Source organism: Anarrhichthys ocellatus, unplaced genomic scaffold (genome assembly GCF_004355925.1).
Source record: "Anarrhichthys ocellatus isolate YVR2014 unplaced genomic scaffold, GSC_Weel_1.0 scaffold5, whole genome shotgun sequence".
Taxonomy (NCBI): Eukaryota; Metazoa; Chordata; class Actinopteri; order Perciformes; family Anarhichadidae; genus Anarrhichthys; species Anarrhichthys ocellatus.
The window spans coordinates 8,531,665-8,555,694 of record NW_022280035.1 but is presented as its reverse complement, the minus strand read 5'-3'; the positions used below and the strand labels follow the sequence as shown (position 1 = coordinate 8,555,694).

Below are 24,030 nucleotides of genomic sequence, written 5' to 3'. Positions count from 1 at the left end.
AGAGAGAGAGAGAGAGAGAGAGAGAGAGAGAGAGAGAGAGAGAGAGAGAGAGAGAGAGAGAGCCGGTTGGATAAGACAGTGCCCAGTAACGCAAGGGGGGGGGGACCAAACAACTTCCAAACCGTTGTGTCCTCTGGGCGGTCTGCGGGGAGCTCTGGAGCTGTTGCCACCAGAGAGGTAAGACAATGAACAGCCTGCCACGAAGATGCAAGCACGTGCACGCAGCCTTTATGTGCATATATGTACATATGTGCGTGTGTGCCCTGGATCACAACAGTGCGCACTGCGCTCTGTCCATCTGCACTCCGTCACTGTGTTTATGTTGAGCTGAGAGGCTGCCATAACACACTGTATAGATGGCGCTTGGCGCGGCGCGTGCGTGACGTAGATGTATTTTCGAAGTGTTGGATCTGCGCATTAATGCGTTTGCCGTGCGTGTGGTACGTTTAAACGTGTTTATACTAAATCGCTTCATCTTGCGTTTTAGTAGCAGGTTGCATTGCGAAGAAATGGGAAGTTTGTTGCATTGGAGCGTGTACAATTCGAACACCTGCTCCGATTGAGATTCATGAATTGTGTATGAGTGTACCTATGTGCGTGCGTTGCATTTGGGGGTCTTATGTGAAGTGGAGGCTTTGTTCATGGGCTTTTTCGAAACACTTTCTCATTGTGATTTTACTATGTGTGTGCATATGAGTGGGTGTGCGAATCTTGTGTTACTACTGAGAGACGTTGCAGCAGATCCGTATGGAAGTGTGTTAATGCCAAAACTGCACCAATCCAAGGCCAGGTCTATGAGCGCTCACACAGATCAGCTTTGTTTTTTAACAGATTTAGAGAACTTGAGTTGTATAGGTGCATTTTTTTTGGTTAACAGGTTTTAATAAGAGGTGCCCTATCTTAAGTAATCAACAGGCTTGAATTTATTTCACAGTTAACGAATCCACACGGAGCAAATGCCCTGATGTGACTTAGAAGGTGGAGTCTAACAGAACAAAGATTGACATCCAGGTCAAACCCAGTGGCGTTTTGCTGTCAGGTGAACTTTGCATGTGAGGTACATATATGATGAGCTAGCAGTTTGAATGTCACATAAGGAAGGATTTTCATGCATAATTAGTAAAACAATTCAATTCTGTCCTCAAACATGTGATATACTCCTGACTTTTTCCTCACATGTTCTCCAAATAACAAATGTGACCCCTAGTGCTTCATTTTGTTTTAAGCTTTTTGCACAGCTTTTTTTGTGCATCATTTGACTTCCATAGCTTTGTAGTAGTAACTTTATTAAAAGCAAGTCTTGGCCTAAAAGAAGAAATGTAGGAAACAAAACAAACATAGGCAGCCAACTTAAAGTCACAGTTTTAGTTTTTTTGACTGAAATTAAATATGGATAGATATTTGACCAAACGATCCCAGCACAACAGCTACTTCGGCCTACCTGCGATTTTATCTAAACATAAAATCTCAGATTTCCTCTACAACACATCTGATTTATGATTTAATATTTGTTTTCCTCCTTTAAAACAAACTAGGCCTAGACAAGTCTTTACTTATTGTCATAAATCTGTAGATAATCAACTTTCTATAATTCGGAGCTGCTTTTAGGTCCTTTACACACCGGGGGCGTGATGAATTATCAACACGGAAATACGAAATGCTCACAAGCAAATATTTCGGACCAAAACGATTCATACCATGAATGATGCAAATTCACGACAATCTCAACACTTTATCAATAAAAGGTTTGAATACTTTTGCGCAGGCAGAGGGCTAACTACCAGGATCCTTAAATGACTCAGATCTGCATCTGCTTTTATTGTGAAAGGTAAGAACAGAAGGTTTGGATCTGGTATGTGCTGCCTTTGTCAGGATTGAAAGGAGTAATATAGTTTGCTCTCTTGGTTTGGAGCCTCCATGTTGGTGTACAATAAATTGTGCAATTTGAACACGTCTGTACAATGTGATTGTTTGATGCCTTTAATCAAGGTGCAAAAGGTCAGTGAAATGGACCTTTTCCCCCCAAGAAAGTTACAACGGCGTAGTATTTGCATTCACATGAAAAAAAAAGCCCCCGGTGTGTAAATTCCTTAAGACTTAATGTACATTTTGGCTTGAATGTCAAGCTTTTAACAACACATATATACCATTCGACACATATTCAGGCAGCTCAGTTTGTTTGTTTGTGAGTGTTGTTCTGTCTTTTCATAGACTGGGGGTTGTGCTTTAGGGGTGTGCAAAAATGTCTCATTTAATATAAGATCACAACCATTGACTTTTGTTGTTGTCTCTGTTCTTTGTTTTAAATCTGTATATATTATGTGTATTGTTAACTGTGCTGTACCTCAAGTTTTCTAAGTCTAAAGTCTCCAGTGTTGTTGTCTCTCTGCAGATAAATGAACTCATGAAGCATGGTCTCTTGCTGCTTAATGAAGATGAAAGTATATTTGTGAATAGTACTGGCAGAGATGTGACATTTTCCAGCCAATGACTTGCTTCTAATCCCATAAACAAAGACCATAAACACAATAACTGGTCACGTACAAAGAGTATTTGTTGACACAGATCATTACAACACAGCAGTCAACTCTATCTGCTTCGAGAGAACAGCAAAGTAAGTTATAAATCGTATGTGTACACTGATATGTTCAGCAGCTAGAAAACAGGATAAAAAGAATAGCATTAAAGAAGCCTGTTAATAAAACCGATATATCCACATTAAACTGTACTTGAACAACAATCCATAAAAAAGCAAGGGGCACTGCTGTACATCTATCATCTAGGTGTAAGTGTGTCTTCAATAGAGATGTATGCCAGCCTCCCGTCACAGACATTTACAGGGCAGTAACCTGCTGCCTAATTTAAGCGCAGAAAGATTGCTGATAAAGCCAGATAATCATCCTGGTATCTTTCACTGCCAACTGTATGTGTCATGTCTCAGCCAGGTGTGCCCTACAATATATTGTTATTGTCAAAACCGATGTGTCAGGGGTACTCAATAATACTTTTTTTTGCATCCAGAGGGTTGTATCAGCTACACAGTACGACACGATGTTAATCTGAGCAACATGCAGAGTTAAAATCAGTGCAAAACAAGCTTCTTTTTGCCACAGTACAAACAAAAGCAGTGTAGGACATTTGTTATCAGTGTAGTCCAACCATTTGCTGCTACATAGAAAAATTGGACCAGGACTGTGTCTTATTTATATAACTAGCCATTTAGATCACCATGAATAAGCTGGAAGGTTGAAAACAAGCAGAGACTACACCTTCCTCCAGAGTTTACCTGAACTGTATGAGCTTATTAACAGCTGTTTATATTATAGGTTTCCTCTGAGGGGGTTGGGGAGCCTGCAGGTATCTACCACAAAGGATTGTGAATTATTGCGTGTATGTTTAGTAAGTCATATTTAATAACTGTAACAATTATTCCATTCTGACGGTCCCTCTCAGTAGACGTTCACAAGATTTGTGCTGTTTTGTGTTCCTACCGAACTCATTCTGGGTATTCTTTCTCATCAAATCTCATTGAGGGTCTTTGGCTACATTCAGATCACATTGGATGAAGAAATGCAGCCTCCTCAGTCATTTGAAGAGACCAGTATGGAACAAAACATCAGTCATCCTGCAAAAAAGTTGAACCCATGGCTCAATATTTTGTGTTGTGGTGGGCAAGCTGACTGGATAAACAGGACACTGCAGGGCCGTGATTAGTGCTGTCACAGTACCACCAATTTGGTTTGTGATACCAATACCGGTGAAATTCCACAATCCTCAATAGCCAAGGCTATACTACGACTAAAAACAAAACAGTAACTCCCATGTACTTCAACATACAGTCCTTTATTACATTTGCATACAAGTTTTGCCAATTCATTATTAATAAGTGATGATAGACCTCAGGTTTGTTGCTTAAAACTAAATTTTACAAGAATACATTTGAACAATGATGATAATGTAGTCATTTATTTTACCCTGTACTCGTTTTTTTACTGAATAGAGCTTGAAGGCAGCATAATGTAACTCAATGCAACCTCTATTAGCTCCGTTATTTCGCCAAGCAGGACTGTTAACGTTCTATCAATTTTAAGATGCATTTGTTGTCGTCAATGCAGCATTATCAGGGGATTCTCTATTTTTCTCGGGGCGATGGTTTGAGGCGAGATACAAGCCCTAATCCCCGGTACCTACGGGGTACCTGTGGTACTGGAGAAACATTTGCATTATGACATTTGGTTCTTGTGACATCCCTGGTCTAGGGATCTATTCTAGGGCTCTACACCGTAGATTGCAAAGTTACCAACAAAAGATAATGCTGTTTGACAACTTTACAAAAAGCAGCTCCCTTACTCTACAAGAACAAAACTTACCTGCTAGCTATAATATTCAACTCTTTCCTGGTGCCTCTGCCGCCTGGGCGGTAAGCTATAGGTTTACATAGGTTTATAATAGCTATAGGTTTACATAGGTTGAAATGTGATACATGACTCAGCATAAAGACTCCAAACAGACAGAGTATAATGAACAGGGATGGTTTACCAGGATGTCCCCAGTTTTTCAAATTCTCACCCCAACTTTCTACCACCATAGTAGTTGATGAAAACACCACACGACACGCATGAATCGGAGAAGACATATTCATTTATTGAAATAACACAATTGCCACCTGAGTGATAAAATACAACAATCAATCAGAGTTCATGTTGCTCAATTAATTGTGTCATTTTGTTGCATCCTCTTGCATGTATTCACATTACCATCCGGATCCGCATTATATTTTGCAGACATTTTGGCTTCCATAACATGTCGTCTTCTAGAGGAAAGAAAACATCCAATGTACACCAGTGTTTCTTTGACCATTTGCGTTTTTAGGTTTGTCCTATGTTCACAAAAAGTTAGCATAAGATAATGCCTCATTTGTATTTTCATACATATCAATACAAAGTCATCAACTAGGTCATTTTCAAGGTGGTATCAATCAGTTAAATATTGTTTTACCCTATTCAGCTGTAGTCTTGCAAAATGTAGGCAAACACAAATCTAATCTATTTAAAGGGCTTTTTCTTAAAATTAGTTTTTTTTCTCACACTCCAGCACTTACATACACCAAACCTTCCAGTAAATTGATTTGAATGGCTGTTGAGAGTATTTTCTGATTTATGGATTGATACAGAGATATATAAATTTCTCTCAGTAAAAAACAAGGATTTTTACGCTGGCTTCATTCAATGTTTATATTTCTGTTCTACAATTTTGTGCAAATAAGCACATACAATTATAGAATTCCAGAATTCATGATAATTGCCTTAATGTAAATGCAGTGGTGAAGTTGATATCTATTTTTTATTTTTTTTTTACCCTATTCATCGGTAGGGTCTCCCCTTATAACTCAACGTTTGGATGGACAAATAATTACTCAAAGTACTTAATAACCTCTATACTCTATACAGTCAGCAAACACAGAACAGTTGCTGTAGCTCTACTTTCCTACATGCACCTTGCGCAGTAATACGTCAGTCTCATTAGTGCTTCTTTGTCCTCTCACACATGGTAGAGATGCTACAGTGGCCCACCCAAATTGCAACTGCAGCCTTACATGGCCACACTTCAGGCTCAAGTTTAACTGCTTATTCATCAAAGCTTAGGCAGCTAAAACACACACACACACACATGCTGCTGCTGCAGCAGAGATGAAACCCGCAAAACAAAACACACTGTGTCTTAGATGTGGATGTGAGAAGAGAAGGAGGAAAGGAAAAAGAGGTGTCAACGGGAAGGGAGAGATGAGGAAGAGATAGAAGGATGAGAAAATAATGAAAGAGAGATATTAGAGCATATATAACCCATGTGTATTGAGCCTGGCAGAAACCCCGGGGAAATTCAGCAGCACAGCAGAGTTACTTTGCTGTTTTGATTTGATGAATATTCATGATCAGGCAGAGAGAGAGGGAGGCAGCCTGGTTCATGGCAGTATTTTGATGTGTTGCTAGCTACCAGCTAACAAACGGAGCCCACATATTACATTTGTTCAGCAGTATGAATAGATTGGATGTTGTGCCCATTGATGGATGTTTCCCAATTCACTCTGATTGGTCGAAACAGTGGACCATTTAGAGCTTATTAAGTGGGAATCTTTTATCAAAACTTTTGTACTGTATCTCCTCACTTACCTTTTTACATCAAAGGCAGCAGATTAAACCGGCAGGAGCTAGTTGTCGTGAACAGCTATTGAAATGTTTGGCTCTCTGCAGTTGCTATCTGCGTCAAGCCAAAGGTTGTTTGTGAGGGATAAGACACATCCCTCTGTAACAACAGTTGTGTGTCACTTCACAATAAGTAGACTGTGTGTTGTTTTAGTTGAGCAGGGACCAACAGAGTGACGGCTCTAATGATAACCTCATGTCAATTGAAGAATCTACATTTTGATCTAATCAGTTGAATATTTCTAAATCAGGACCCTCACTCTTTGGAGTAAGTATCTTGTGTATTTAATTATGCATTTAATTAATTATTATGCTCATTCACTGTTTGTAGGTTCAGGTTGGGAACATTAATTATGTTGCAAAAAAAGGTGGTGCTTCTGCTTTCCCAGCCAAAAAATGGTAATTAAACATCTTTGAGTAGTTCGTTGTCCAACGTTGAAGTACTTACGTACTTTGAAAAGTAAACCTAATAACATTTGAGGAGCAATTCAAAAGGATTAGATTCAAACACTACATGTGTTTGTGACCAGTTTTAGGAACCAATGGGCTTGAGAGCCTACGGCCGCACACAGAGGTCAGAAATTAAGAAATGTGTTGTTGGAAAAAAAAGTATAACACAGACCTCTCCTTTAAATGGAGGAAACAGTTTTTTGTTGGTGGTAGATAATCTTTTGTCTTGCTTTCAAATAATTGCTGATCTCTCTCTCTCTATTCCCCTCTCTCTCTCTCTCTCTCTCTCTACTGCATCAACACCCATAAATATTGATGTCATCCCCCCCCTCTCTCCCTCATTCTTTCCATAAGTCTCTCTCATACATCTTGGCGTTAACATATTCCTCAAGGGGCAGTGCATTAATAGCAAATTTGATGCTGCCAGCTCCTCTCCTCCTTTTTTGCTGTAGTACTCATTCTTTCAGTTTCCTAAATCCCTCGACTTCTTTTCTACCTTACCGTCTACCATCTAATCACTCTTTACCATCTCTTTTACTTCATTTCCGTGCTCGTCAAGCATCTTCCTTCCTCCCTTACTGTCTTTTGGTCCTCATGTTTTTGTGCTCTCCTACATCATCCTTTTTTTTCCTGTTCATATTTCAGACCCTTTTTACCCTCTCTTCTTTACTCTATTCTCTCTAGCCCCTCCTCTCCCTTTTGTCTGTCCTTTTCCTTTCATTCATCCACCCTACCACTGAATACAGCAACCTTTATTTACATTTAGCCAAGCAGGCAGCAGTGAAGTTAACACCCAAAGCACACCCAATAGTGATGTCCCAGGACCCAATAGTACACTGCACATCACTGCAGCAAGGTGAGAAGTTCAAGCAACCATAACAATTGATCCTTTGCCAAGCCCCTCCCCCTTTGGTAACTGTTGCTAGGCCCGTCAAGCTTTCGCACTTGACATGTCAATATGGCGTTTTCAACAATATCAGTGAGGTATATTCCAAAGGAATAATAGTTCTGAAATATCAGTGAGAAGTAAACAGAACTATTTGAGAGATACTTTCACAATATAATTTGTTGGTGAGTATTGTGAATAAAGAGGCCATTGAAATGGGGGGAAAAGCTTAGCGGTCCCAATGAAAGCTTCAGACACCCCGCGTCTTGTCTAGCGATCGGTATCTTTAGGATTTTATCGATACTACTACTCTTATCTAAAGTCTAGCAGCTGCATTCGAACAGTGTTGAAAATTTCTAACCTCTGACCACACCCAGCATCACTTATGGGTGTGATCTCAATTGCATCTTCAACATCTCCCAGTAATGTCACAGGGGCTAAGAGTACACCTGTACATCACTGCAGCAATGTGAGAAGTTAAACCACTTGATATCATGGAGTGTTAAGTTACTCTTTAATTTGTACCCACAATTAAATGCTGGTTCAAATTTACAATAAAAAGTGAGTCATTATGGCCTCATTGTTTACACTAGCTTTATTATGACACTACATGTGACACCACACTTCTTCCTTCCACCAGGTGGGTTTAAAACGTCCTCGTTCTCGGTCAGAGATGGAGTACCCCGACGACTTCCTCCTTGCTGAGCTGGGCCACCTGCAGCTCTACAACGACTTCAATGGTACCTACTACAATGAGACCGAAGCCTTACTGCCAACAGGCGTGAAGGTCACCATCGTGGTCGTCTACATGATTGTCTGTGTCATCGGCCTGGTCGGGAACTTCCTGGTCATGTATGTGATCATAAGGTAAGGAGAATATGAATTTCTACAGGCGCAAAAATTAAACCTGTTTAAACCTAGCGTCCACAACATCCTTGAAACATTCGCCTGTTCAACAAGTTTACTTTTGAGACATTGGAGGTGGGAATGGAGCAGACAGTGGCTGTTGTCTCCACTGCGGCGGAGGCATCAATGATAAACATCATCATGCACTCATATGAATGCGAGCACATACAATTTTAACACGCACGATCACAAAAAAGGGTCGCATATGCAACCGTCTGAAGCCTTGTTTTGTTTTAAAGGGACAGTGTGTAGGACTTTATGGCATCTAGCGGTGTGGTTCCATAAAGCAACCAACTGAATCATCCCCCTTTTCTGTCTTTCTTCAACTATTCCAATAAAAGCAATTAAAGCCCTAGAAAACCCCAAAAATCTTTTAAAAAAACGGTGGTACAATACTGCGGATCCACTCTCTATGTTGATATGAACGGCTCATTTTAACTTAACTGAACACAACGATACTTAGTTCCTGGTTATTATTCAATACAATATTCCGTTTTTTGCTTATAGATCATCCTAAATCCTACACACTCAACCGTTAACGTTTCAAAAGCCAAAACCATTGATTAAGAAAAAAACATAAGTTAATGTTCAGAAGTTGCAGCATGAGAAGGTATCTGGCTCCTACAAAGTAAGTTTGCGACCACTCAAGGTGATCTTTTAAAATGCACAAGCCACCCTCAGCATGTGTCTACCTGTTTGTGTATACACATGCCCTGTTGAGTAGATATGTGTCTTTTGTCTGTGTGTGTGTGTGTGTGTGTGTGTGTGTGTGTGTGTGTGTGTGTGTTTGCAAATATTCTCTGTGGATTTGATTTGAACAAACGTAGGTGAACATCTGGATGTTGTTTGAGTCAGTGTATTTGTGTGCACTCATGGTTGGCCTGGTGGACAGCTGCTGTCTGCTCATGTATGTCATGTTAAACCAAAACACTATACACACTGAATAGGTGTGTACAGTGTGTGTGTGTGTGTGTGTGTGTGTGTGTGTGTGTGACTTTGTTGTTGGAAATCTGTTGCTCTGTATTTAAACTCAATATTTGTTTGTGTGAGACAGACGGCTGAAAGCTCTGTCCTTGCTTCTTGTTTTCAAACTGGAGACTAATGGCGGCGTTATGGAAATTTCTCTCTAAAAATGGTTAGCTGTCCATTTAATATCTACGTGTATTTTTGCTTGAGAAGCAGTAGCAAGCGCTTGGACTTGAAGTGGAGAGAAAATAATTATATGTTAGAAATGTGAGCTAGTGTGTGTGTGTGTGTGTTTTTGTGTTAGAATGCTGTCTCCATATTACCTCCATCGTTGTAGATAATTACTATCCTTGTTAGACCTGTTCTCACTCTGACATCTACATGGAGTTCTGTAGATAGACATACGCACACATAATAGGAATCATTCCTTCTGTCTCCACCTCTTTAGCATTCCCACCCACATATACTCACACACAACATTTCACTCACTGGGGCGACCTTAGCAGCGGCCTTGGTTTAATTCCAAACCGCAGCCTTTTGCTGCGTGTCATCCGCTCTCTCTTTCTCTCCCTCCATCTTTGTTATTTTCCAGCTGCTTGCATTAAAGGCAATAAAAGCCCTAAAAAAGAATCTTCAAACCAGAAACAACAAAAGCTAAATTGCATTAAAAAAAAACCTAAGCATTGACACACTTCTGAAAACACACACACACACACACACACACACACACACCCACACACACACACACACTGGCCCTTGTCAAGGGTGTCAGAAGGAAGCAGCCTCTTCCTGTAAAGCAGGTGGAGGCTAAATAACATCATGTCACTAAGCCGTCTGTGCATATTTTGCAAATTTAAATCTCAAATATTCACAAATGCTAGCGACTAGATTTGAGCTGTGTATTGGCTGCCCAACACTTGATCTTGAAGTTGATCATGTTTTTTTTTCCTTGTGTATTTTATTTCCTTATGCTAACATAAATTAATGTATTTAAGATAGTTCAATACATATAACACGATATAAATCTGTAATTCAATGAGTAAAGCTCTGGATTGCTGACATCTGATTAGCACTGTAGTAAAACATGTAATTGAATCACACACTTTAAAGCAAAAATTAAATCTGAAGATATGTATGTACAATATGTATACATCACTCCCCAGGTAAGTTACACTGGTTTTCAGAGGCACCTTAAAGAGCTTGACACCCTTGGAGAATTATCTCCGACTCAGTGCAGGACTGAGCATCAACAGAGAGCTCTGAATTTAAAGATATCCAATTATCACAAAGACTTAAAGAATGGGACTCAATGGGACTCTAGTAGATTTGGTATTAAAGTGATGGGTTGTGGGTAATTGCCTTGGATGGACTTGCATCTTATCCAGGAGGTATGTATTCAGGAGCCCAAGTACCAAAACAGTAGGCTGCCCAACCAACTCTCTTATTCATGTAGAGAGTCAGCAGAGAGAAAGAAAATGAGATTAAGTGTAAATTAAATCTGCTTTCACTGTGCACCAGATGTGCCATTTGGATGCAGTTTTTAAGAAATAATCACAGCTAAGAAAAGTCTGAGTCATTCTTTTGAGGCAGATGGGAAGAGGTGACATTTAACCTACACAAACGCAAGCCCACACACTCACAATCTACTACTACTGTGTGCAGATAACAATTTTTCTTTTTACATAAATAGGCAAAACTGCTCTCTACGAGTTACTGTGTCCTGCCGAGAGACCGTTGAAAGATATAGCAAGATATCGCTCAAAGACGTCCAAAGCGACGTTAGGAATTTTGTAGTTTGGGTGCATTCTGTTTACTACCACCATCTTTGTCAATTACTAAAGCTGTACAATCTTAATTTGGCCAGCAGGGTGAACTTGAGCAGGGTCAAGCAAAGGGAAACTCACAAGCTTACTGGGATAGTCTGAGACAAATGTTATTCAAGCAAATGTGCCACAAAGTATACCAATTCTAAAGCCTCGTTTCTTTTCTCATTGAAGTAATAACCCTTTAATCCATTTGAGGGTAGTCTACCAAAATAATATGTCCATTGCCCATTTTCTCACTGTGGGGAGTCTTATAAATGACCTCAAGTGATGTAATTTGAGGCAGAAATTGATTGTGGATTGAGAAAGAAGAGAGTTTGCCAGACTTCTGGTTCGAGGGTACATTAGCCACTACTAGTGTAACACCTCAGAATTACATTCTGGATAATGTAGGCCCCAGGTTTAGACAAGGAACAGGAATGAGTGCAATAAAAAAAAAAGTGATATCTCTGCTGCAACGTTTTTTTTTTTAACTGTTTTTTGTGATTTCTCTGTGAGAGCTGATATAGCTCAGAAAGTCGTTGAAATGAAGTGGCTTTGAAAATCCAGATGCTTTAATACTACATGCTTTATACTACACTTACTATACTATACAATTACTATACAATACTACACTTTTTTTGTCTGTATTGGAAAGATTGATTTTATGTTAATAATACCTTCCTAACTTGTCTTTGTCCTTTACACTGTGCACAGTGTAAAGGACAAAGGCACAACTTAGTCACTCTTTAAGCCAGATGGAATTATGTGACATTCAACCCACAAAACAAATTCACACCGTAATTAATAAGTTACTGTAAAATGTCTCCCTCTTGGTGGAGCTATGGATGAGAGAACAAAAGACAGGCACAGGCTTGTGCTGTTCACGTGTCAGGTGTGACAGAGCGAAGCAGGGACAGTGGGAGGCCGGCAATTTTAGAGAGCAGAACAAAGAGAAGCTTGACAAAGACACGGAGGAACTCTGGGATTTGTCCAGTGGGTGGTTCGCTTTGATATCGGGCCCCAAACAGAGATGGAGATGGATTGAAATGTGACTGAGACAGCTGAAGCCTAATGTTTAGCTTGTCTGAACTTTTGAAATCATTCTGTGGATTTTGTCCCCAATCTTTTACACTGTACTAATGTGGAGAAGGGATGACTTCAGGGCCAGAATGGACTGGAGGAATAATAACAGCTCGAGGTACATTTGTCTTGTGTGTGTGTTTTGACAGACTTGAAAATATCCAAACCATTAAACATTCATTACTATTTCATCAAGGGATTCTAGCTCATCCATACAGCATCGTCAGCAGCTGTTTTGCATTTTCTCTCCATTCACTTTCTATCAGTGGGAATAATCTGAGTTACATCAGAGGATCTTGTTTACTGTAAAATGACCTGAACGCCGTCCTCTGGCAGCAGCAGCTTTTTGATGCTTGGTAATACAGTTTAAACCAGGTCACTCGTTAAAAAAAAGAAAAATTAGCAAGGGGAACTCAGTAAAATAAACAATAATTTGCAACCGATATATGCAAATGTGGACACACAAACTGTGTGTGGCTCGAGTTTTTCTTCAGCAAAAAACTTGAAAATCAAAGTGAAGGTGTCTTTTGGAAGGGAAGAAGAAGAAAAAAGTGCTATTCTTCACGGATAATCCATAAATCTTTGTTTAAATAGCAGGGTTGGTGACAGATGGAAACCAATTGGGGCTGACAGCAGCTGTCCAATCCACCACTTCCTTGTAAACAATAACAAGCGATAAAAGGCATGGAGGAAAAGCAATCGAGCAGCATTAATTGAGGTTGCATGTCTGTAGAGAAACTCCTCTCACAGCATCTTTTTGCTTTTTGTTTTCCCAGACATGCCCTAGTGCTTTGACAGCGCTGCAAGCTTAGCGTGTTTCCCGCGTCGAGTGCTGTCAGAGGACAGTAGAGGAAGAAGAGTTTTAACTTCCAGCAGCAGAGCGCCGCAGTGCAGCCGTGTTTTTGGCTCGTAGCAACAACAACAGCTAAGAGCAGGGATTTCTACAAGCATCTGTTTAGTGCTACAGGCCCAAAAAAAGAGCAGGTGGACCACGGGGAGAGATAAACATCATGCTGAATTGAGCAGAGAGCAGCCTTGAGACAGAGAGAAGAGAGGATGGCAGGATGAAGCTGTGTCTACACGGAGCAGGGTTTTCTGTTTTTTTTGAGAGGGAAAAAACTGCAGGAAAGGATTTTTGTAAGGGGCCTGTTTCCATAACAACAGACCGATCCACGTCGTACGTTTTAGGACATCGTCGGGCCTTAGCATCAGTTCTGAGTTGAGTTCTCAGAGCTGATACTGAGGCCTAATGATGTCATCATTCCTTGGAGCAAAAAAACAAAAAAATCAGGCAGTGAAAAGAAGGAACACAAATTGTGAAAATCAAAGGTGTCGTCCAACTGAACCAACAGGCATTGGAACGAACAGGCTCAGAGGAATCTGCTTCTGTAGACCATGTAAGGTGAATGATAGTTGGAGCACTTTCAAGGCTTGGATGATGAAACACTTCTTGTTGAATAATCAGTACAAACAATGAGCAACTGCCTTAGCAAACATCTGGGTCCTTTGATAAGAAGCCAAACGTAACAGTCAAGTATAAACTAGTAAGTAAATTTACTAATTTTAAACCTAGTTTTGCTAAACTTTGATTATAACTAATATTAGTTTGAATGAAAAATTGTACTTGCAAGCCAGCCTAAACAAGTAATCAAAAAAGTAACGAGCAACTTTATTTTTTACAGCTCTGATCTTCTGGCCTGCTTCTTCTCCGTTCAAATGGTTGCTGTTAGACATGCTTTCTTAGATAAAACACTGAAATAACTCGAACCTGGCCATAACATAAATCTTCTTTATAGTATTGTTAAATTGCCAAGGAGATTTATTTAAATATTGCCTCCAGATTACAGCTGTGGAGGAGTGTTTTGACAAGCATGTTGTGCTTTTACAATAAAAAATGACATGACAAGTGTCCAACTATGACAGAGCTCTGAATGGCTGAGTTTTGTGTGCATTCTTTTTCTGAGATTTAGTGGGTGTGAGGACAAAATACAAATCAGAAATAGGCACAGAAGAAGGATGTCAAGTAAATATGTATTGTCCCTGGAGAGCACTGTACAGCACACCAAAACAATTAAGGGCCGTATACTGATTGACTAAGTTGTCAAAACAAAATCAGAATATTGCTGTTTTGTCCCATTCGAATTTTTTCCCAGATTATGAAAACATACAACCAAGTAGAATTTTCTACAAAGGAAGTAAACATACTGTCAACTGTATTCAGGAAATTAGATGGAGGGAGGATAAAGAAGATAAAGAAGGAAATGATTTAAGGTACAACGTACATCTTTCATTTTCTTCCTGGTTTGCTCATTATCAGAAAATATTAGCATGAATTAATTCATGTTAACTCATTGTTTATATGCATGTCACCAAGGCCTTTAGTGTGTGTTTTGAATTCGCTGCTCTATGGTGTAAAAAAATAGAAAAGTATTTCCAAACTCAGCTGTTTGATTGTAATCTTGGAAACATGTCCAGACTTTCAGCAACAAAGTCAGTTTGTGTCAGATTTGACCATCTGCTGTGGAGCAAATTCTTTCTCTCTCTTTTTCTTTTTTAGAATATTGTTTTTGCCTGTTTGCCTCTATTTGATAGTGATAGTCAGGGAAGGGGCAGAGAGCCTGTGATAATCTGACATTTTTAGGTGAACAAATGTTACAATATTAACTTTCATGAACTGAAAACACACTGTGAAAGGGTTGAAGATCTAAGACTCAAAAAATATATAACACCAAGACCAGACAACGCCGTGTTAGCAAACCTGTCAATCACAAGGGTGCCCGCCCTAATGTCTACCCTGCTTTATCAGCTGTTATACTCAAAATTCAACCACAATTTACTAAATGAACATCATTCTGTATTGAAGAAGTATTGTCATTTTTCTCATGAACGTCCTTACAATTTTACTTATTTTTGCAACCTGGAGAATTTGCATCCTGCTGGAAAAATGCTGAAACAATTATTTTTTTTTAACTGCTGCCTGGGAATGACACGTGTGTAGTGTAACTGGAGCTGCAATGTTGGAGGGTTGAAGCAGACGTAGAAATAAAGGGATTAAGTCCGCTCAGGTGCTCTCTGGGTACGCATGAATATAAATGTAAAATTAGGGTAATTTAATGACACGGTCTGCGTTCCTCATATTTATTTTTTGTATAAAATGTATTTCGACCTAAGGCCAACCGCAGAAGCCTTAGTGAAACTAATCAAGCCTCCTCAGTTTGGTTATCATGCACCAGCTGTTGAGCCTTTTGGTAAGTGCAGACCAGGTTTTACTGCATGTGTTTCACCTAAAAATGATTTGACGCGATATGACGCAGTGAGCTCTCCTACTCTTACAGCCGCATTGATCACATGGTAACAGCTAGCCAGCAAAAACTAGCAGAAAGAGTTATAAATTATGTACTTTCCTTTAGGATGCTATCTGCTGGTTAACTGAAATATAATATATTGATGTAGATGGAACAGAGGCAAAAATAGAGAGGTCAATAAACAGAGAGAAGGAGAGACAAATAAAGGGCGAAGTGAAAAATAGATATGAGATGAAAGAGATCCAGTGTCACATTATCTGATATCCTCTCATATTTGTATCTCTTCTATAGTTGCCTTTACTAAACAGAATGTGTGTGTGCATGTGTGTGTATAATCTGCATTCACTGAGAGCCATTATGATCCTCCTGATGAAATCGGTTTATTCATTAGTTTGTTCCTTGATCCGTCGCACAGGTTTCTCTGCAACATCACTTCTTGATTCTTATCAAACTGGTAAATGCTGCTTCTGCACATGTACATGTCACTGACTGGTGATACACTTTCAGGTGCATAGTTAAAAAAAATAATGAAGAAATAAATAAGGGTACATCGTTTATTATTTAACATTTTGTATTCGTAGGGGTGAAAGTAGATCAAAGTTCTTGCTGGTACTACCACCCTTACCTTAATCGATTCATATCATTCTCCCCCCCCCCCCAACCCCAACCCCAGCTTCACGCATCCCTAAACACATGAATTAAACATTATTAGACGCTTGTATTGTGTAGAAAGAAATAAGAAACACTTGACACCATTATTTATTGAAATGGTTTTAAGTGCCGCAGAATAATTCGTGAATATTGACAAAACGTTCCAAATAATTTGTATTGTTTTAAATTAGAAGAAAATTACAAGAAAATGTGTTAACATCAAGAGTTTACAAGCATTCAGGAAGTAAACACCATTATGCCAGTAGAGTAAACAAAAGGGACATAGCTTGTTTGACCTGCTGTCTCTGTTGTTGGAATGACACTGAATGTCATGAAACATCATGATCTTATTGTATCATTTACGTTTTTTTCCCATCTTACTTGGGAGATCTTTGTAAGAAACGATTGCCAAGAAGCCCCAGCATTCGAGTCAGCTGAAGCAGAAGTTGATGTTTTTCAGTAAGCTAACGAAACTATTTTGGAAAAGCAGCAGGCACATAAAAACCTGTTGGTTTGTGCTACAGGCACAAACACACTGACACTGGAACAACAATAAAGCAATTTATACTAGGACGGCGCAGACAATGGTGCATTCATGTCCACCTTGGATGGTCTCATTTCCGAAGTTCGAAAGTCATTCTTCCAACTTTGGTGTGTTCATGAGCGTCATGTTCATGATGTTTTCTGGTTTGAAATGCGATCCTGACACGTTGTTGGATGTGGGTTTTGGCGAGCAGCTGCTGCCCCCTCTTCTCGGTATTGCATACCAACTCGTTTTCATAACAACTCTTAACATACTAACACTCGGTCGGGACCCTTGGAGTCACATTGACATTAGGTTGCCGGTCAAACTATGTTTGCTTGACTATGTCCCCAGTAAACATTAACATTGTTAATTAATCATTTACATGTCAGGTCACTTTTTTTTTTTAAAAGATGTTATTACCAATGTTGTTCGACTTCTAGCCCATTTGTATTCAGGTCACCTTCCCCTTGCTGTACTGTATGTCTTTGTTCTTTCGTGTATTGTACTGTGCCTTACTGTCAAACCAATTGCTCCTTGGGAACAAGAAAAAGGATCAAATGAAAGTTGCAAGATGGGTTAACGTGTAAAGCCAGAGGGGTTGGATGAGGACTGCTGGCTCGTGTATGTCTGTGTGAATTCAGCAGCGATGCAGCATTCTGTACTTCTTGGAGCTCTGATCTTCTGGCCTGCCTCATCTCCATAGCAACAGCTACTGGGATACATGATTTCTTAGAAGACATGTCTAAATAATTCAAACCTGCGGCCATAGTATAAACTGTATTTTTAGTATTGTTAAACTATCTAGAAGACTCCAGTTGTTGTATGGCAGCCCAGTGTAATTAAGTCCATATTTCAAAATTCCGCACCAAACTATTTAAATCCTCGAGGCAGCGTGCCCTTTATGTAACAATGCACAAAGTAAGTGTGAGTCAAACAGACTGCTGGCTAGATTATATGTGTGTTTTCTGTGTGTTAGAAAGAAGAGCTGTCATCTCATATATGGGAATTTTTGACAGAGAGCGAGAGAGAGAGAGAGAGAGAGAGAGAGAGAGCGAAAGAGGTATACCTATTATGTTATATCTGCTAGTCCTTGACCCTGTGACTTGAAAACTCTGCAGCTAGATTGATGGCATGTGTGTGTCTGTGTGTGTACTTGAACATCGACCCCATCTTTGTGAGGACCAATTAGACCTCGAGAGTGAGAACTTATTTTGAAAAGTGATTCAGCCTGTACTCGCCTTCAGACGTATCTTCAGAGGCCTGTTTGAGGGTTCAGACTCTCTTTTAAGGTTCAGGTTAGAGTTAGGTTTTGGTTAGGGTAATGGTTGAGGTTGTTCTCACAAGTATATAAGTACAGGGTTTTGTGTGTCTCTGTGTGTGTGTGTGTGTGTGTGTGTGTGTGTGTGTGTGTGTGTCACAGGCTAATGACTGTGCCTTCCTCCTTCATAATGACCACAGTGAATTACAAGGCCATTACTCTGCACTGCAAATTATTCTGTCGTACTGAGAACTGAGTGTGTGTGTGTGTGTGTGTGTGTGTAATATACACCCCAATATAGCTGGTTGTCACATAACTTCTGTGTTTATGACACAGACACACTCTCATTTGCATATTTTCGGGGCATGCACACTCTTTAGCCCTCCCTGTAGCTCTTCCTTCTGTATTAACCCTCTCTCTTTATTCATAATTTAATTCCAATCCACTTCATTGTAGTTAATGTTCAAATTAACAGCCTCATCAAAGTGCCTACATACATAATATGGCCATTATATGTATACATTAAATCTTTGACACTTTGATGACATTGTGCAGGGTAAATTATCAAACACATGAAAATAAATACATTATTATTGCATGCAAAACTACTTGAAAATGGTTGTGTGATTCATATGCCATTTAGTGACAGCGGGCTGGACAAAGTTCCTTCTAAATTCTGGTCTTAACACTGACTTGGCAGTCAGAGCCAGGCTTAGACCAGACGGTGAAACCCGCTCCTGAAACTCAAAAGAATAGCAACTACTTCTAAAAACACTGGATATTCAGGACAGCTCTCCCACCTTCAAGGTTGTGCCATCAGGGCGACTGTGACTCAGAGGTAGAGCAGGGTTGGCCTTCAATCAGATGATCGGCAGTTCCACCCCCGGCTCCGCTTGTCCAGTCAACGTGTGACGAGATGTGGTATGAATGTTTAGTTAGAGTCCTGATGGGCAGGTGGCACCTTGCATGGTAGCCCCTGCCATCAGTGTATGAATAGGTGGGAATAGGTGAATAATGACATTTAGTGTTAAAGCGCTTTGAGTGATCGGAAGACTAGCAAAGCGTTATACAGGTACAAGTCAATTTACCATTTCCCTTGATAAACAGTGTCCTGCAGTCTGAAGTTATGTCTGAGATGATTGGAAGGTACTCTAGATACTTGTGCAGCATGCCTATGTAGTATGTACCCTGAACAGTTAGTTCACTTTGTATTTAGGTGGAAGTAATTGCATTGGTGCCTGAATAGGGTGGAAAAGGGTTAGTTGCCCCAGCTTATAGGAGTTAGGGTAATATAGTGGTAACGTCTAAGCCAGGTGGTACAGTCACAGAGGTTTGGCGATAAAGTCTAAGCCTATGGCTTCTGACATGTGGGACTATTTTCTAATCATAATCAACTGCTGTGTAATTTAAATAAAATCCAAGTGACCTGATGCAGCCGTTTTTACAGAGAAGGTCTTGCAGATTTGGCCAAAGCAAGATAGTGCAAATTCAAAGTATATCGTTGGGCATCTCAATCAGATTCTGTGTCCCGTGGCTCCTTTTTCTTCTTTTAGTGAGCTCCTGTAAGCAACAGACACTTAATGAATGTCCCATTTATCCTTAACTGTCACAAGATTAAAGTTCCTTGTATAAACTTTGAATAACCAAAACCCATGAGAACATTACAAAGGAGCTTTAGTGTCACAGATATCTGATTGAAATACTCTGTTGCATATTCTCTTCCCTTTCTACTTAATTTATATACTAGACAGATGTTCAAATGATTTAAAGCAGTTGTGACTTCTTAATATTGAATGATTAACTCTTAAATGATCTAGTGGAAGCTGTCCTAAGCTGAGTAAATTACTTTTTTGTTGTTTTTTGGGGATAAACTTTGAGTTTTTTTTGTGACTTCAGTAATGGTAATGGTATCTCAGTAACTATTAGGGGATTACCATGAAATCAATTGTACAGATATTCATGGTCCTCAGAGCGGGAAAGGCAACCTAATGACTTTCATGATCTCCTGATGCTTTGGCCAGTAACCTATTCAAAGTGTTCAAGTATTCAGTGGAATATCGCGACATCCTCTAGGTGGATTGGCAAAAAAAAAAATGTTTTTCTACAGATATTTATGATGCCAAGACACTGGGCATTACACATAATTTTCATAATCCTATCCTACATCTCTTTTACGGTTCTGTGACTGATTAAACTGTCTTAACTGCACAAACCTGTCCTAAATTGCTATCTTCAGCCTGATGAACGTCACCTCTTCATGAGGAGGTGCGCGTTTGAGAGATTTGATCATTAGCATAATCAACAACCTTAAAATTGCCTTATAAGGCTACCTTTGAAGGTTTGTTTTACTCTAGTAAAATTAAGATTTTTCACAGTCTAGCTTCAAACCCTGTAGACAGAAATCAGCAGACAAAAAGATAAAAAAAAATATCTGCAATGTCTGTTGATCCAACTATTGGAAAATATGAATACAACTGACAACGTTGTGTCATCAGAGCAGCGCCGTCCTGCGATACAAATGAAGAGTGCATGTTCTGACATTGCTTTCTAAAGCAAAGCGACGGTTAAGGAGACGTATAAGACTATAGCCTACAGCAGGGGATGTTACACTGTCAGCAGCAGAGTACGACACTAGACAGAGACCTGCATGAACACACAGTGGCAGCTGACCGAGACACAACTGAACTGAATTGTGTGCCAAAATATGCCACTCAAAATTGTAAAATAATTCAAAAAAACTACTCTTACACATTATATTTGTTACTCTTGGTATCAAATTTAAATTCTAAATCATTCAGATTAAGGCTTTATGATTCATAGGTTAAACAAGTGACAGACTATCTATAGTTGACTTGTAAGATAGATCAGATCAGGACCCCTCATGAATTCTGTTGTAAGAGAAAATTCAAAGAATGAGAAAATGATGAATACCACAAAAATAAAGTATTTTGGGGCCCAAAGGCATCATGTAACGGACAAGGCAGCTGTAATTCCATGGTTTGGCCACAACCAAACCTGGCTTGGCGCTCTTCCTGGGGGCTTGGGTGAACCTGGTTAATATCGCTAACATTACTTCACATTGACACAATGTGAGCTCGTACGCTGATTACCATTTAGCTTTAATTACATCCTCTCACTGAATATGTTGTCGTCTTTTCTTTTCCCAGCAAGGTATGGGTGTGTCTGTGAGTTCGGTTTTGAACGTCATCTTCCTGTATTGAAATGTCATAAAAGGCTCCCATTAAATAAGACATCTGCTCGTCCTCAGTGAGGGTGCAGTTAATGAGAATCAAACTATAGCTGTGATACTAATGAGGAGCCAGCTGTGATGAGAAGTTCAGTGCATTATATTCATCTTCAATTGCCTTTTCTTCCCTCTTGTGCATGATAATTAAGTTTTATGATGATCATATGGTCTGAAATCAAGTCCTTTGATTAAATTCAAAGTGAAAACATTAGCTTAAATGGCTTACTATTTATCAATTATTCTGGAAATATATTTCATTAATATCTGTCCGATTTATCTGTCGTCTTGGTCTCTCCAACATGACTTTAGTGAAGGGAGGAGGATTCGTTTCTTGATTCTTTGAGTCTACCCCTGACCCTCTCTCCGCCTCTCCTCTCTCACCATCTGTTTATCTCTGGCTGGTTTAGCAGTATAATATAATGAGATTGGGTCCATTACCTGAATCTGTGTTAAGGTGAATTTCGACTTTACATTTGACTTAAGTGGTTCAACACAGTCAGGCAGTGTAAGAGAACCAATTTTTTACCAGGATTTTCTTCAGTGTAGGTTTGTACTTTGTTCCAAAACAAATGACACATCTTTTTTTTTTATTTAGTCAAAATGGTTGTTGTGATCAAGCTGTGTGCTGTTTTACCATATTCAAATTAAAAAGAAATTGTTGAAAATATCAACAGTTTTGATGACAAAAGTGACCGGCATAGACTAAAATCATGAAATTCCTCAGTTGTCTAGCCTTAGGGCACGGCCACACAAGAAACTAATATTTGCCTACATGCCTACACTTGCTTTCTATGCTAGCGAATGCGTGGAAAAAACACTTGCCTTAGGTGGCGAAGTAAATCTGCATCCTCAATTTTGGTGAACTTTCGGCGCGATTATGGCCTCGGTAGACAATGGTCACTCTCATGCCTTCATGTACGTATATGTAACCGCAACCCAGTCGCCAAAAAGAATGTTAAGATTGTACGTTTCTACAAACCACGCGATACGTTTAATGTCTGTGTTTCTGAATCAGACGTACGTTTTTTAAATAGTTTTCATATCAGCCTTGTGTCATGCTTGCAGAAATGCACAATGCCATGTGGTTAACATTGTTAAACAATTAGTTAGTTTAAGGCAACGGATCAGTTTGTGTTCAAAATAATAACATAACATCGTAACGTAACAACAACAAGGTAACTTAGGTAAATAAAAGATAAGGTTCATAAATAGCAACATATGTAACAAGGCTCTATGGAATCTGTGCTTTAGCTTTTTTTAAACAAAAATATATACATAATATATAATAAATACATTTCAAGATATATGTATAGATTTTTAAAATTCACATTTCCGTGATTCCACCTGTGATTCACAGAAACATGACACAGATCACAGAAACTATTGGGCCATACCCGGTTCGAAAGGTGGATGCTCAGCATAGAAATAGAATGAGTAAATCCACCACTAGGGTTAGTTTGAAAGTGAAAAAAGAAAATACCAGTCTCACTAATTGAATAATGCATGATTGTCCCATATAATCAGCTCTTTGAACAGTTAAAACATTATTAATAAAAGCATAACTCTACCACAAACCTTTTGCAGTATTGAGATGATTTTATTTAGGTGTACAAACAGTCTACATACATTTCTGTGGTTTAAAATAAAACAATATTTGAAGAGAAAAACTCAAATTAACACTTATTTTTCAGGATGAGGTTAAGCTTATTCCAAATATTGTGAATTTACAGAAGCTATGCATACACTGTTGCTCTAAATCACACAAAACATGTCTGGTACATGTGCTCTGCACCCGTCTGTATTACTATCTTGCCTATTCTCTCTCTGTCAAAGAAATGTGCAGCTGATTGCTTGTTGAGACCCGATCAGAGGAGCTGTGACATATTAGAGTGGAGACACGATGAAGAAAACAGGGAAAGAGAGATCAGATGGCGGATAGGAAAATGAGGAGAGGCTTCTTCAAACCCTCATTAGCCATTTTTATACTTTGATCTTCATTGTCATCTTCATTTTCCATCTCTGCAGTTCTCCGTCTCTTCTCTTTGTTGTCTGCCATTCTTTCTTTCACTGCATGTAAGTTAATAACAACTATGGACTACGGAAATAACAAGGGCTTTCTCCCAATGTTGTACATTTAACCTTCATTGAACAGTTAATTTATGTGTCTAATATGTATCAGCATAAATACCATCATTGACAAATGTTCTGAATGAGGAGATGAATTAGATTTCAGAACAGACTTTGGGGCAAAAAAGCAGATGTCTGCATTTGGCCAGAAGCAAGTGTTTCACCAGGTATATATGACAGAGCAACGTGTGGTTTTGACAGCGACGTCACCCCGGCAATAGATGGGACTCGGCTGGGAGGTTGATTTCTCACAGACACACAGGACACGGCCGTGGTGGGGTTACGTCTTGTGCAATCATCCCTGCTCTGGGCGACTGTGAGCCATTTCCCTTAATGAGGGCCTCATGTGGTGAAACAGAGCCAAACCATACAGCATCATCACGCCACCACTTCTCGACTTGATCTTGCCTTTTACCAGCAAGCTTCTGGACACTCCTTGATTTCAAACAGTAGACAGAAGGTTGATTTTGGACCAGGGATTGCTGCATTTGCCTTATAGTGGGAGTTTTGGTGAATGAATGGAATTGAATAGAGAATGAAGGATTGGGCCGGTGTAACATTTATTGTACATGTTTGAGATAAAGCTCCCCCTCTCTCTCCACCACACACTTGCTAACGTT

General features: G+C 39.4%; 1 protein-coding gene across 1 annotated transcript in view; it reads left to right on the top strand.

The window, feature by feature from the left end:
• The first annotated feature begins 6 nt into the window (after positions 1-6).
• The window catches only part of oprl1 (opiate receptor-like 1), a 66,294-nt gene continuing 42,270 nt past the window's right edge, over positions 7-24,030 (top strand). Inside the window, exons 1-2 of the mRNA XM_031844560.1 lie at positions 7-177; positions 8,180-8,406. Coding sequence (XP_031700420.1) covers positions 8,213-8,406 — 194 coding nt within the window. The 5' untranslated portion in view covers positions 7-177; positions 8,180-8,212. The remainder of the gene's footprint in view (positions 178-8,179; positions 8,407-24,030) is intronic.